The sequence below is a fragment of the Malus domestica genome, chromosome 02 (genome assembly GCF_042453785.1).
Source record: "Malus domestica chromosome 02, GDT2T_hap1".
Lineage (NCBI taxonomy): Eukaryota > Viridiplantae > Streptophyta > Magnoliopsida > Rosales > Rosaceae > Malus > Malus domestica.
This window is the reverse complement of record NC_091662.1, coordinates 4,796,350-4,810,405: the sequence shown is the minus strand read 5'-3', so window position 1 is coordinate 4,810,405 and position 14,056 is coordinate 4,796,350. Positions and strand designations below refer to the sequence as shown.

The window sequence follows — 14,056 nt, the reverse complement described above, 5'->3', positions numbered from 1 at the left end:
TGAAGATTAAGTTAACAAAAAACCTTTTTAAATTTTGTGTAAAAGGTTAGCTAGATTCTAGATAGCAGAAACTTAAATAGTACTATTTTGTTTTGGTCGGTAAATGGAAGCACAAACTTAAATAGTACGTGATCTTGGCTTTGAGCTAGCAGCTGAGATCCTTATGCAGTGCGTAGCACTTAGGAAGCTCATGAGGTTGATTAACAAACTCGATTGACAGCTTCCAAGCCCTAGAAATTATTTTTTAAGCAAAGTTTGTACTATATATACTATATAAAATGGAATCGTACAACTTCATTAGCATTGTTCTAGTTATGCCTTTCAAATTTGATTGTTTATGATGGGATTGCCTTCATGGTTTTATTTGTAATTTTGTTTTCACAACAAAAAGATCAAATATAATGTTTAAAATGAAGATGTGAAGTTGAACATGTCAAGTTGGCTAGAGTAGTATACTCATTTATCTACATCAATAGCACAGGCGAACTAGCATGGGGTCATAGGTTGTTCATGATCTCAACAACTTCAAAAACTCTATGAATATTTGTATCTATATTGTATTTCACTCTATAAATAGTTAGGACAAACCATACAACCTTCTCCTCTTACTTCGTCTTCTATATTTGTTCCTATCATTCTTGTCTTTCCTTTTCCTCTTCTTGTGTGCAACTTTATTGTACGCACCAAGCACTCGATGATATGCCTCAATTGATAAACCTTGACCGTCTTCAACATTACTCCACCATTTACTATAGCCACCCTCGACAAGCTTCTACAAATCATAATAGTTGTTGGCATAAGATTTCGCCAGATGTTGGCAAGAATCGATAAATTCCTACTAGGTGCTCTATGAAATGGTCAAATGAAGGTTTTTTTTTAATTTTTTTATCAAAATCATGATCCCATTATTTAAAAATTCTGACTTCGCCGCTGCTCTACTCTCAAATTCGAATGCTTTACCAACCAAATCAACATGCTGTCTTCTCCTAACTCCTTGTTTCCTATGTTTGAGAAATTGTGTTTGATCCATCAACTATTGTTCCCTTAATAAAAAATAAAAACCAGATATGAACCCAAAAATACTAGGGTTTATTAAAAACAACCCACATACTTTAATTTCTTAATGTAAACCCTTGATCAGTAATTTAACAATTCCACAAAAATTTGTAAATATTAGCACCAACAACCATTTTCAGCAACAAATAAGGAAGTACAAAGAGGAGAAAGAAAATCTTAACAACCCTATCCCTGTGAACTTTTGTTTTGGAACTTTGGTTTATAAATATCATATTTTCTGACCATATTTATATGCATGTCCTTGATTTGATGTCATTGATTCAGTATGATATTTGAAACAAGTTACAGCAAGAGAAAACCAAAAAAATGCAGGCATAGAGCATTGACTGTGCAAATTATAAAGATATGAGTAAATATATGAACATGTCAGAAGACTCTCAGAACAGAACACAACAAGACCGGCCCCTGCGTAGTAGCAGAAACGCAATTGTCACTGCAACAAGTCCCCTCACAAGGGGAGAGAGATTCTTTAGGTACTTATCTGATGATGTGTCTTTGTGTTTCGGCAATACTCGCTCGTTACTTAATTAGAGATGTAGAAATAACGAGATATATATTACAGTCTGCAATAAGATCTCTCACCATGAGAGATTCTTTAGGTACTATAGACGATGTCATTGTATTCTATTGTTTTCACAAATGGGAAGAGATTATCTCCGGATCTCTTCCACCAAATCCACCTATCTGGACCTTTGAAATTTGATTTAACGACTACAAACAGGGAGCCATTTTAAAAAGTTATAATAATTGTAGCCGTTAGATCAAATTTCAAGGACCCTAATGAATGGACTTGGTGGCTTTGGTAGGAGAGATCCAGAGATGATCTCTAGCGGAGAAATGTGAAAGTAAGGGGTTAGACATCGTGTTATATTGTACAATCTATTCGTAAATAGACCAATAACGACATACCTCTATGTAATTCCAAATAACGCACTTACCTAGTTAAGTAACCACAATCTTAAATGAGATGAAATTAATTTACATATGTCAAACTCTAACCTTGGCACAATGAAAATGTTGCTCCTTTGTAATAAAAAGATTACGAATTCGAGATGTGTAAACAGTCTATTTGTAAAATAAAAGTAAAACTGCGTACGATGGACGAAAAAAATATAATTAATTCATATCATCCCTTTTTTTACATGTATGCGTCACATGCACACGTGGCCAAAATCATGTAGTGCATGGGCGGGGGCAAGAATGCATGTAACAAAATTATTAATATATTTATTCGATCTTTCAACAAAAAGAAGACATATTTTAGAGTGTATGCCTTTTGGTTGTGAAATTTGCCTCATGCCTGAAAATTTAGAAAAAAACAGAGTTTCTAATTTGAGTAAATTAATAATTCCAGTTTCGATAAATTACTAATTTGATGTTTTGAGAAAGCTGTAGAATGTCCTTTGATTAAAAAAAAAAAACTAAATTATTATGTTTTATTATACCTTTGGATAAAAAAATTAATTTACTCATAGGATATAAATGATCGAGTAGTGAAAAATAAGGGTAACAATAGTCTAACGATATTAGGTTCAATTCTCTTTAATGATAAGTTCTTTATCAAATACTGACTGACTCATTACGTGACTTAATCCTCCGCTCGAATCTCATTGTATCTAGAAAAGCCCCTTTTGATTTCAATGAAGGGGGAAGTCAAAATCTCAACTCCAAATTGTATTTTATTATTCAAGAAAGTATAAATAGTTAAGAAGAAAAATTAAGAAAGTAACTGAAAACTTGTGGGTGGACTGTGGACTGTGGATAGTAGACCATTGACCATTTTAACAAGGGTGCCGTTATCTACATGTCCTGTTTTATCTCTTACGACATTCTTTTAATTTTTAACTGTCGAATCAAAGAATTTAAAGAATATCAAATAACATAAATTAATTAAAAATAGATTTCTAGATAACAACTCCTATTGGCAAAAGGGGTAAAGTACTCAAAATATCCTAATAAAATGAAAATTAAAAAGGGCACTAAATTAACTCAACCAACAAGAAAGTAAGATCCAGCGGTTCATATTTAATGATGCCACAATAAGGCCTCAACTTCAACACACTCGGCAGCTGGTGGTTCAGGCATTAACATTTGATCATCCCTAATAAAACTGTTGATAAGACTATTATACCCATAATCTTCCTCGAAATAACTGTTGTGCCACCACGGCGGAGGATACAGCCACCCCTCCACCGAATCAGCAAACACGAGCTCGCTCCCCGACTCGGCCGACTCGTAGCTCGTTCCCAGGCTTGGCAGCTCCACTATCTCCTCCAGCTCCTCCGGCGTTCCTGCGTCCTCGCTCGTACTTGTCGCACCCACCGTTGAGGATGATGGTGAGGACTGTGACAATGCTGACGACGACGACGAAGACGACTGCGACGGTGGAGGAGGCGGCGTGTTTAGAGTTTCCATGGAAGCGGCTTTGGCAGCCGCGGCTTGTATGTCCCGGGGAGAGTTCGAGTCGGGTCGAGGCAGCAACCCGACGAGTCCGGGGAAGTTGAGGATCGCGGAGTTGCCTTTGATGGTCAGCGCTGCCACGTCGTGGGCACGCGCGGCCATTTCGGGTGTCGAGAATGTACCGAGCCAGATCCGACTCTTCTTCCTGGGCTCGCGGATTTCTGACACCCACTTGCCCCATGTCCGCATTCGGACCCCTCTGTAAACCGGGTGCTTGCTGCTGGTTTCTCTGGCCCGCTTCTGATCCGGGTCTGGCGAGTTGGACATTTCGCGAAGTGGATTTTGACCGGGGTTCGGAATGGAGTGGGAAAACCCAGATGAGGACGGGGAAGGAGGGGAGTGTGAGGAGGAGTTGAAGCTCGACTCGGTCTCCGAGTGAGTTGGGTCAGCCATTGTTGATGGGTAGTGGACTCAGTGAAATGCTTAAAAAAGAAACCAAGGCAAAAGTATCGAGCTTTCGTTTCTTTCTCTGGTTTACTATAAATAGAATGCGTTCTGGAAGTGGAAAGGAGTTGGCTTTTGTGAGCTTCAGGCAGTGTGACCGAGTTATATTATTTATAGGGTAATGCTGGAGAGAGAGAGAGAGTTGGAGAGTGTACGTAGTTGTTGCGTGTGTGAGTGAGTGAGGAAAACGGGAAAGGAAGAAGGGGAATTGAGAAAGAAGAGCAAGTGAAGGGAGGGGTTTTATTAGAGGAAGGGAGAGAGAGAGAGAGAGAGAGAGAGAGAGAGAGAATCTGAAGTGGAAAACGTGGGCTTCTTCGTTAAGTGACCACGCCAACAACACTGAGTCGGTCTGACTCCCTCCTTTTAACCCCATCGTTTTCATCATTCTGTTGACCATATATAAAAATCTCAAGCACTAATCCGTTAATAAGCTAATATGACACATATTTTTTCATTGAAGTCTAATTGCAATATAATGTTGTAATCTAAATTAGTCTTTTGTTTCTTTTTCAATTTAAATGACTTTTTGTAAAAATGATTTTACGCTCAAAGTCTATAAAACGGACGGTTCAAATCATCTAATACATTGTGTAGTGAGTCGAATTAACGGTTGGTAGTCTAGTGAGTTTCCCATGAATGACCTTGTGGTAGAAGGAAGAATGACGACTTCTCATTTCTGCAATCTAATTTGACACGTATGCAAAAATAACCCATTGTAAAAACACAAAGAAGAAAAATTTATGCTCAAGTGTCAAACTATAATCGATAGCACCATAGAAAATACCTAGCAGAAATACCTACTTTGAACCAAGTCTTTTCCTAAAATATAACTCCATTTTTTGTTCTATTTCCAAACTACCAATCTCATTGTAAATAAGTAAAGTTAGTACATAAGATACGCAGTGTGCAGAGATAAAGGAAACAAGAAACGGTCAGAAAGCAATGGGAGTGTAAAAAGAGAAAATGGTACGGGTAAATTAGGATACCAGAGACAGCTTCCAAGGGCCAGAAAAGCAGAGCTGCTGGCACAGAAACACAGTCGTGTGGGGACAATTAAGAGATATTTTTTTACTGTAGTCAGAACATGTATACATACTCATATGTCATTATATAAATACAGGAATATTTGAAAAAAAAATCTCTCATACTTGTATAATAACATATAACGTATTGTCCTATATTCCGGTAACATTAAAAAAATCTCTCCATAATTAGGTCATCTTCAACGAAGAGGCTAAAGGTCCAAAGCCAAAAATGGCCTAATTTTTCAAAAAATACATTACCAATGGATGGTTGGGTATGAAGACCACTAGACTATTATAATTCTATGAAGACCACTAGCCCCCATTTTAGCCTTTTTTTTGGGGCATAGCTCATCTGCAACAATAATTTATTCAACGCCTAAGGTTGAAAACATCTAACAGTAATTTAATTAATTTAACTAATAAATTATTGAATAGACTATATTTAGCCCATTCGATTAGAAATGATATATGAATATGGCCTAACATTGTTTATTTAAAAATAATTTATTGTAGAACTATAATTTTGAACGAGACTATATTTAGTCATTTTGGTTGAAAATGGCCTTAATATTACCATACAAGGATGGGCTAGGCCTTTGTTGTGCACCACCCAATCCTGCCAATATATCTTTCCTTCTTTCCCCTTCTCCCCGTAAGCATTAAGCACCAACGATATTTAAAACTCTTCTACTTTCTTCAGCCAACCTAGACTTCAAAATTTTTTGATTCATTAATCTCCCCATACCCCACAGCCATTGCCGGACCAATCTTAACAGCTAGACTACTGCCCTGCAAAACCCTTCGGTGTACTTTTGGCTCATGCCTTGTTTTTTCTAGAGAATTTACTGTGTTCTTGATTGTCATGTGATGAGAAAGATAAATTATTTTTAGTCTATATGTAAACTCGATTTTTTTTAAAGAGTTTGTCTTAGTCTCAGTCCGTCGTGTGATGAAAGATATTAGGTATAGACTCAAATGTGTATCCAACAATTATTTTTTAGAGAAGCTGTCCTATTCACAGTTTGTCACGTGCCAAGTGAAATAGATGAATAGATGTATAGAGAAATTGCTCTATTTACAGTTCGTCATGTGATGTGAAAAAAAGATACATAGTTGTGAAACACATTTCTTTTTTAGAGAATTATCTATCGTATTCCCAATATGTTATGTAATTAAGAAATAGACATATAAATGTTTACAACCGAGTGTAAAATAAAGAATCTTTCACATCCTCAATTATTACGATGAAAGAAATATATGTATGAATATATACAATTAGTGACATCTAAAAATCTCCCATTGATTCAAAGTCCATTTATCCATTCCAAGTTATTACCATCTGATCAATAATACTGTAAATAAATTACCTATATTATAGTACATGTACTGTTTCATTGTTCTTTTCTAATAATATGAGTCATGAGTGTCCTTGTAATTGTTTCCACTTACCAAAGGGGTTTATATTTTTGAGAGAGAGAGAGAGAGAGAGAGAGAGAGAGAGAGAGAGAGAGAGAGTTTATAATATTTGAAACTTCTTCCAACAAAATATGGGCTTCATAAATTGAGGTCATGGGCTTTTAATTTTTCCAGGTCCCAGCAGAGAAATGGCAAATCCATCAAGTCTCCAATAATTCAACCGATAACTAGTTTCTGAAATTTTTTCGACATACTTATTAAATATTGACAAATTATCGCATGATATTCTTCAATTTATCTGATCTAACGATCGAAAATTAAAAGGGTGTGTGGATATCACACTCCTAAAAAAACTTATCACCTTTAACACTAAATAATAAAATAAAATAAATTATTTCCACCATTATTTCGTAATTTAACGCGATATCTTTGATTTTTAGAAGATATCCATTAATCTTGCAAAGCAAACGAGAATCGTAAAGTATGAGTTTTCCACTCGTTTGGTCTGAAACGAAAACAAAAGCAAGCTGGAAACCGCATATTTAATGCTAATTTGCCAAAAATAAAAAAATAATGCAGGCATCTAGGGAGTACTAGAACAAAAAAGGCCTATATATAAGATGGCCCAGCTGGGTTCATCAGTTTCATAGACAAGGATTATCTGCCCTCCTATATGTGTGGTCACGGTTAAGCCACGTCAATATTTTATATTATTATTCATTTTTGTCTTATTATCTCTATAAAAAAAACAATATAAAATGTTGACGTGGCTTAAACGTAACCACACAAAACAAGAGGGCATCGGAGGGCACGGGAGCAAGCAGGGCAGACAATCATTGTCCCAGTTTCATATATTGTGCTATCAGCATCTGAACTCAACAGTGATTGACCATTAAGGCAACTCTAACGCAACAAACTTTTGAATTAATTTTCAAGCTCCATTTTTTTTTAATATAGATTTTTGTTTTATTTGCGTCATATTAGAAACCAAACTCATGCTTTCCTTCGAGCTAGCCCTACTTGTAGATATTTGAATTATTGGAAAATCGGACGAATAAGAAATTAAAGTAAGTTATAATGAGAACTTTACTATGTCCCAAATGGTCTTATAGGCATAGGTTTTTGAGGGTTCGATTTGAATGAGGTCAGATCATCAAGAGTTTGATTCTCTTCCAATCTTATATATCGGCATAATGTTGATAAGGGTTCAATTAGGATCAAGTTAGGTCAAAGGGTTCGATTTTCTTCCTAATGTAACCCAAAGAAACAGAAAATACATGATCTAAACCGAACGAAAAGTAATCGTTTTTCTAGAGGATGTTCGTGTAATTAAATTGATCTATTAATAGGAAAATGAATCAACCACTCTATGCATGCTGAATAAATTTGCTTTTTCATGCGTCCCCCACCTTGAACAAAGTACAGACTGAGACTCAGCTTATATATCAACGAGCTATAAGGCTCATTTTCCACATTGTTCATCTTTTCTGCATAACTCCAGAAGATTGTAACAATAATAATATAGTGTGATGAAGAATATGAGGTCAAAAACTAACTTCCCATGCATGCACCAATTGATTTTTGTAGCATGTTTTACTCCGTGTATAAGATATAGGTCGTTGAATAATTATATATAGAGCTGGCCAGACTCGAAAACAAGATCTGCAAAAAATGTTTCAATTTGTTTCCATTCCAGTTTTGGAATCGCAACGTAGTTATCAATTGGGTCCGCTTTGCTAGCTAGGGTTTGCATGCATGCATCTTGCCTTCATGGCCACACGTACAATTTAATCAACTGATGGGTGGCCTGAAAAGCTTGAAATAATGTAACATATACTGGGGGTCCTATATTCACTGGAAAGTGTCCACCAATATTCAACATATGGTTTTGATTGCAATATCAATGGTACGTATACCTTTGGACGGTTAAATTATATTCATTGCTGTGTAGAATGTATCGAACTAAAGCCAATATTGAACGTTTTGTGAAATTGGAATGAGAAAATCATGCTCTAATTCTAAACTTTTCTTGTAAGGAAATAATACGGCCAACAAACCAATTCCACAAGTCGTGTCAAACCCGTTATCTTAACAGGTTCTTATTAGGTGACTCGATAACAACTCAATTAGTTATTAGGTTGTGTCGTTTGAATCGTTTCATGTCAAATAATTAACGGGTTATACAAGAAATTGTCATGCATTAATCATTCGTACAATGGTGAGAATAGTTTGCTTTAAACTTCGACCAAAAAAATTTTGCTTTTAAACCAGCATTTAAAAATTCTCTCTGCAAAAACAACATAATCGAAAACACAAGGAGTATTTATTTATTGGGGTTTGAAATGTAATTTGGATGTCAATTTACTAGTGCAGAAAGTAAGATTTCTCTTGGTTTTTAGGCCTTAAGAAGAAAAATAATGTTCTCGTGAATTGATCTAGGGTTTCAGTTTGATGGAAAGTTTGGTGGTTTGAACTTTTAATAGCAGCCACATCCATGGAAGCAATCGACATGCAAGCCAGAAAGTTATCCATCTCTTAACACAAAAACAGAAGAAGCTTTTATTCACCGCTTCAGTTGCACCAGAAAATGTGATGTTATTTCATGAAAATGAAACTTACAGCTACCTGAAACATAATTGTTTCAAAGGAAAACCCTAAAGTTTCAAAACTGAATTCTAATTAGTACTTTTCATGTTCACTAATACCAGACAATTGGTTACTTATGTTTTTTGAATCTCTCTATCATCCTCAAATATGTCTAACATATATAATACACACCTTTTTAACAAACATTTTGACACATTTTTTTGTTGGGCCGATTCTGAATATATTTCAATGATCCAACCGTCTATCTTTTATGTTTTACTTCAAAGATCATCTCTACCAAAAATCCCTATATCCGAAATCATATGACCGTTAAATCAAATTTAGTGTTTCTTTGCAAAATCGTATTTGCCTATTTTCTTCACTAGAAATGAATATCTTGATGGTTTTGGATTTATCTAATTTTTTGTAAGAATGATCTATGAATAATGTATTAAAATAAGAACAATTTGGATCATTAAACTTGAAATACATTACGAAATAAGCCTTATAAATTGGTTGTCATATATATATATATATATATATTAGTTTTCTTATATATGATAGCGTTCACGTTTGAGGAGTAGTTGTGCAGAGCAAGACCCATTGAGCCATTAAATATGTGGAGCCGACTGATTTTTTTTTGTGGTCATTTGAGCCAACTGATAACTTCATGAATTTCGACCTTTAAAAATATAAATGCTAAGCCCTACTGTTGTTCAATCTCATACACATGCAATCCATGTGTCACCCATACGTTTTATAAAGAAAGAAACTTGTTGGATTCTGCTGGGTTTAGAATTGGTTTTTCCTACCTTATGATATGGCAATGGATCATACTCTTTTATTCCTTTTATTTTTAAATCTTAAGAGAATCTCCACGATGAGTTGAAAATTTTTATTAGTTAGTTTAGAAACATTACAATGAAGGGGACGTAAAATCTGACCTCAACTATAAACATTCTCAAAGAAAATAAATATATCTCAAAAGAAGCTACCTTTGGTGCAAGTGGCTTACGACTCGGTATGCTTGTGGTTCTACGTCCAAATTCTCCTGTCAGTAGTTTAGATAAATTTAATGTAGATTGTCCTATCATTTGTTATAAATACAAAAAATAAAATAAAAAAAAACTATTTTTGGTATGCCTCTTTTCTTATGATATGAGGATATTAGGGTTCAATTGTTCATTAACAATTTATGGGTTGTTGGCTAAGCTTTGTTGCTAACTTGCTAGTTCAATTAAGAAAATTTTGGGTCCTAGCTAATGGGTTGGTGGCCGTTTGGGCCTACAAGAATTTATTGGCTTGGACTTAGCAAATTTACTTGTTGATGGACTCAAGCAGAATTTATTGTTAATTGGGCCTAGCAGATAGTTTTGGGCCTTCTTATACGGAAAGAAACTTCGGCAAAGCTATCTGATTAGGGTAATTCTCATATAGAAAAGAATTAACATAGAGTTAAGTGAAACCAAAATATAGGAAATTCCATTAGTTTTGTTAGAGACCAAGTAGGCAGTAGTTTTTCTCTTTTACCATTGATTGCTGTGAATGTATGTTTAAATAACAGCATTTATAGCAAATCAAATCAAAGCAAAAACAACATAAATAAAATGCTGAAGTAAAGAAATTGTATGAAGGATTAGATCAGTTCATAGCTTTTGCCTCTTCCTTTAACTTTCCAAGCTCTACAAGCAGAGTCAGAATAGCCTCACACATTTCTGAGGCATCAGCCTCACCTGGGTTCCTTTTCTTTGTAGAATAAACCATCCAGGCATGATCAAGCTTCCTGTCCGGTCGGACCACAACCGAACCTGGAACTTCAGCGTCACGGCAGGTTACTAACCCGTCACTCTTCTCCCCATACCGGAGTTGGAGATGAAGTGCAGTCAAGGCCATGGCAGCAGATAAAGGAATCACTACTGGCAGCTGACGCCCTGCTTGAATGATTTCATCTGACTCTTTATTGCCAAAGTTTGGTAGGGGGAGCCAGGGAAGTTCTGCATGCGCTATGTGTGTCATTGTTGCAAGGACGCCGGGAGCAATGCTGGCCTCAGAGTGGAAGGAAATCAAAGGAATTTGCTCTGCGGGAAGTTTGTGATTCAAGATAAACTCCTTTCGCTTCTCGTATGTAAGATCCTCCAGTGCCCGAATGTCACCCTTCCAGTGCAACAGAGGGCAATGAACAAAACCCCAACAAGATGATTGAAGGAAAAACTTTCCATGATTATGCATTTGGAAATTAATGTAACAAAAATACGCGTAACAAAACATTGATCAGCGAATAATTGAAAACAGAAACCTATTAGGAAAGGCCTTGAAAACATATAGTACTAGATTGAGTTTATAAAATTCGAAAAAGGGAATGCCATGATGTTTGTGTTTTGTAAAAAGTAGCTATTACCTTAATTAGCTTGCATATCAAGAGCTCCATGATCCGGCGGGTTTCTTTATCAGCAACCTGGCCTTCACGAAGACAATCAGAAGCCAATGGAGTGCCGCCGTATGGGCTCTGTACCAGTGCTAAACCAGCCACTTTGTCTTTCAAATCACCCCAGTAGACTGATAATGCAGCTGCAGCATCCACACCACCTTTGCTGTGCCCTAGCAGCATAACACGCTTACCGGATCCCCAATATAGTTCCTCGATATATTGCTTGAGTTCCCATGCATTGTGCGCAACCGATGCCTTTGTACAAAAATAACATGAAAAAAAGAAGACTAATATCATTTTACAAGTTCAGTAGATCCTTAAAAGGTCAGTAATAAGTAATTACCTCGCTGTGAATTTTTGCAATATGGCACGCTAGACCCATCTTCGAAAAGAATTTCTTAGTTCCAACAAAGTATAAGGGGCCGTGATTGCTAAAGAGGCCTGAAAGTTCAAAGTTCCTGTTAACTATTTGAGCAAAACGCTAAATGTGGATTGAACAGGTGAGAAGAACAAAATCAAAACTCAGGGAAAAGTAAATCTTCTGTACCGGGAATTAGTAGATAGACATATGAGCTGGGAAGTCTGTGCTTTCCATTCCTGAAGTATACAGCATGGCATACAAGCAATAAGAATGTATAAACATATGAACACACTAGTAAACACAATTGATCAAATATCTGAACAGCACATAAAAACAAATTGAACCCAGTTCTTAACAGATCCAACCGTCTAGTGCAGTCGAGCTTATTATATTAGTTGGTACCTAATTCCTGCAAGCAATTCCAAAAATCTTGCTGTACCATCCTCCACACCAGGCATGCCGTCAGTGCGCTGCAACCATCCAATATCATCTGCTGAGCCTCGCAATGATTTCTGTATTCGAGATGCAATGCTGACAAATGCAAAATGAATGTTAACCTACTAGAACCTAAAACAATGAACGATGACATGGAAAAGCAACAAATTACTTACTCGAAGTAAAATAAAATCCAATCTGAATTAAAACTAAAAGAAGCTATTCATTAAATATGGAATATGGATTCATCAGTTTGCAGTTTTGTATAACTAAAATCTGCTTGTTTACCTACAAATTCGAAGATGAGCACATCTAACGTATGCCACAGAGCTTCTGCAACAAGACATTGCCAACCGCCATGCAAATTGTAAACCATGTAATGGCAGTACTAACCTGCATCAGGATGAAGCAACAGATTAAACATTAAAATTAATCATTCAGTTTGAAACTTAAAACCAGATGGGATCATGACGTTATATCGTAATTGGACCAAATGGTATTACCCTTTAAAAATGAATGGGACAACTGCATAACTGGACTTGGCAGCTACAATTTCAGTTCTAGCGTCTTCCCTGGGCTCTGAGACTCTTTCACAGATTCCAGGGTTTTGACCGGATAAACAAGATTTTGAAGACGATGAATAACCTTCAAAAAATGAATTACAAACACCGTGTCTCAATGATCTTAAATACTGTCCAGCAGAATTGACCAGCAAATCATCTGAACATCTATCAGCATCTGTACGTGCGAGATCCTCTGCAATAACATCATTTCCAAATCCATCCATTACGTTCTGAGAATATAACATCAGCATCAGCATACATTATGCAGCTACGCATACATGTGACCATAGAAAAAACTACTCACCGATAAATTGAACAAACCGATGACTAATATAACTAGCCAATGTCAATAGACGGGTGAAAATGTCATCCATCGACGAATACAATCCCAAGCTATCGAAAAGAAAACTTTTCTTCCTCACAGTATCATTACAGACCTGATGCAATTACCTATATTAGCACTTTAAACACAATGTTAAAAAGCAAACTTTAAAGAAATTAAAACTCAATAAGTTAATTATAACTTTGTTGCTAATCTCAATATGGACCGGAAGTTGCTTCCGAATTTTAACATGTTGATGTAGATCAGATGGCGGAATGGATCGAAGATTAAGACGAAAGGCGAAAAAATAATAGTTACAAACTTACAATAGAGAAGAGATTACAAAATATACACTCACTCACAGAAAAAAGTAGAGATCGTCTACAATAATGCAGAATTGTGAAGTTGAAAGTACTTACTGTGACAGGCATTTCAGATATATCATTCTCAAAAACCACATCGCCCATTAACTCTTTGAATCCTGAACTTACAACAAGAAAACTTAAAAGGTTGGAACTTTGACACTATTAAGGTACAACAACAAAAACCCAGATGAGCAAATCAATCATATGGAACAAAAAACACAACAAAACAACTCCATTATATCAAACAAAATGCAAGTAAAATAGCAGAAAGATAGCAACTTACAGTCAAAGAAGGACGATTTGAAAACCCCAGAAGCAGGTTCCTGTTCAGAAGCAAAGGCAGTTGAATTTATAGAGGGAAGAGTGAGGGACAAGTATCTACAGACCCCATTTCCAATGAAGTCCAAACTAAATTTCGAAGTTGAAAGCTTGAAATAAGTGAAGTTAATGAATGAGAAGGACAAGAGAGAGAAGTGGATTAGTGGAATATTGGGAATGGTACCAACCGAATGAGAAAAGAGCTGTCGTGGGGGATGCAATGGAGCAATAGATTATCGTTATCCAGTCACCTTTA

General features: G+C 36.0%; 2 protein-coding genes across 9 annotated transcripts; both read right to left on the bottom strand.

The window, feature by feature from the left end:
• Window positions 1-2,938: 2,938 nt before the first annotated feature.
• Window positions 2,939-4,346, bottom strand: LOC114827773 (ethylene-responsive transcription factor TINY-like). The gene has a single exon (XM_029110357.2). It carries the CDS (start codon window positions 3,928-3,930, stop codon window positions 3,103-3,105), a length of 828 nt encoding a protein of 275 aa, XP_028966190.1. The 5' UTR covers window positions 3,931-4,346; the 3' UTR covers window positions 2,939-3,102.
• Window positions 4,347-10,514: 6,168 nt separating this feature from the next.
• LOC103426647 (uncharacterized) lies at window positions 10,515-14,031 on the bottom strand. Of its 8 annotated transcripts, none has more exons than XM_017329897.3 (10): window positions 13,766-14,031; window positions 13,537-13,598; window positions 13,100-13,232; window positions 12,736-12,988; window positions 12,521-12,625; window positions 12,200-12,328; window positions 11,984-12,033; window positions 11,780-11,877; window positions 11,407-11,691; window positions 10,515-11,162 (listed from the first exon to the last, which is right to left on the bottom strand). In XM_017329897.3, the coding sequence occupies exons 2-10, from the start codon at window positions 13,582-13,584 to the stop codon at window positions 10,650-10,652; spliced, it is 1,614 nt and encodes a 537-aa protein (XP_017185386.2). In that variant the 5' UTR covers window positions 13,585-13,598; window positions 13,766-14,031; the 3' UTR covers window positions 10,515-10,649. The 8 variants fall into 8 exon arrangements, with proteins under 8 accessions (XP_017185386.2, XP_070670269.1, XP_070670279.1 ...); XM_070814168.1 differs by having other exon boundaries at window positions 13,537-13,603; window positions 13,766-14,027; XM_070814178.1 differs by having other exon boundaries at window positions 13,100-13,256; window positions 13,766-14,001.
• Window positions 14,032-14,056: the final 25 nt, after the last annotated feature.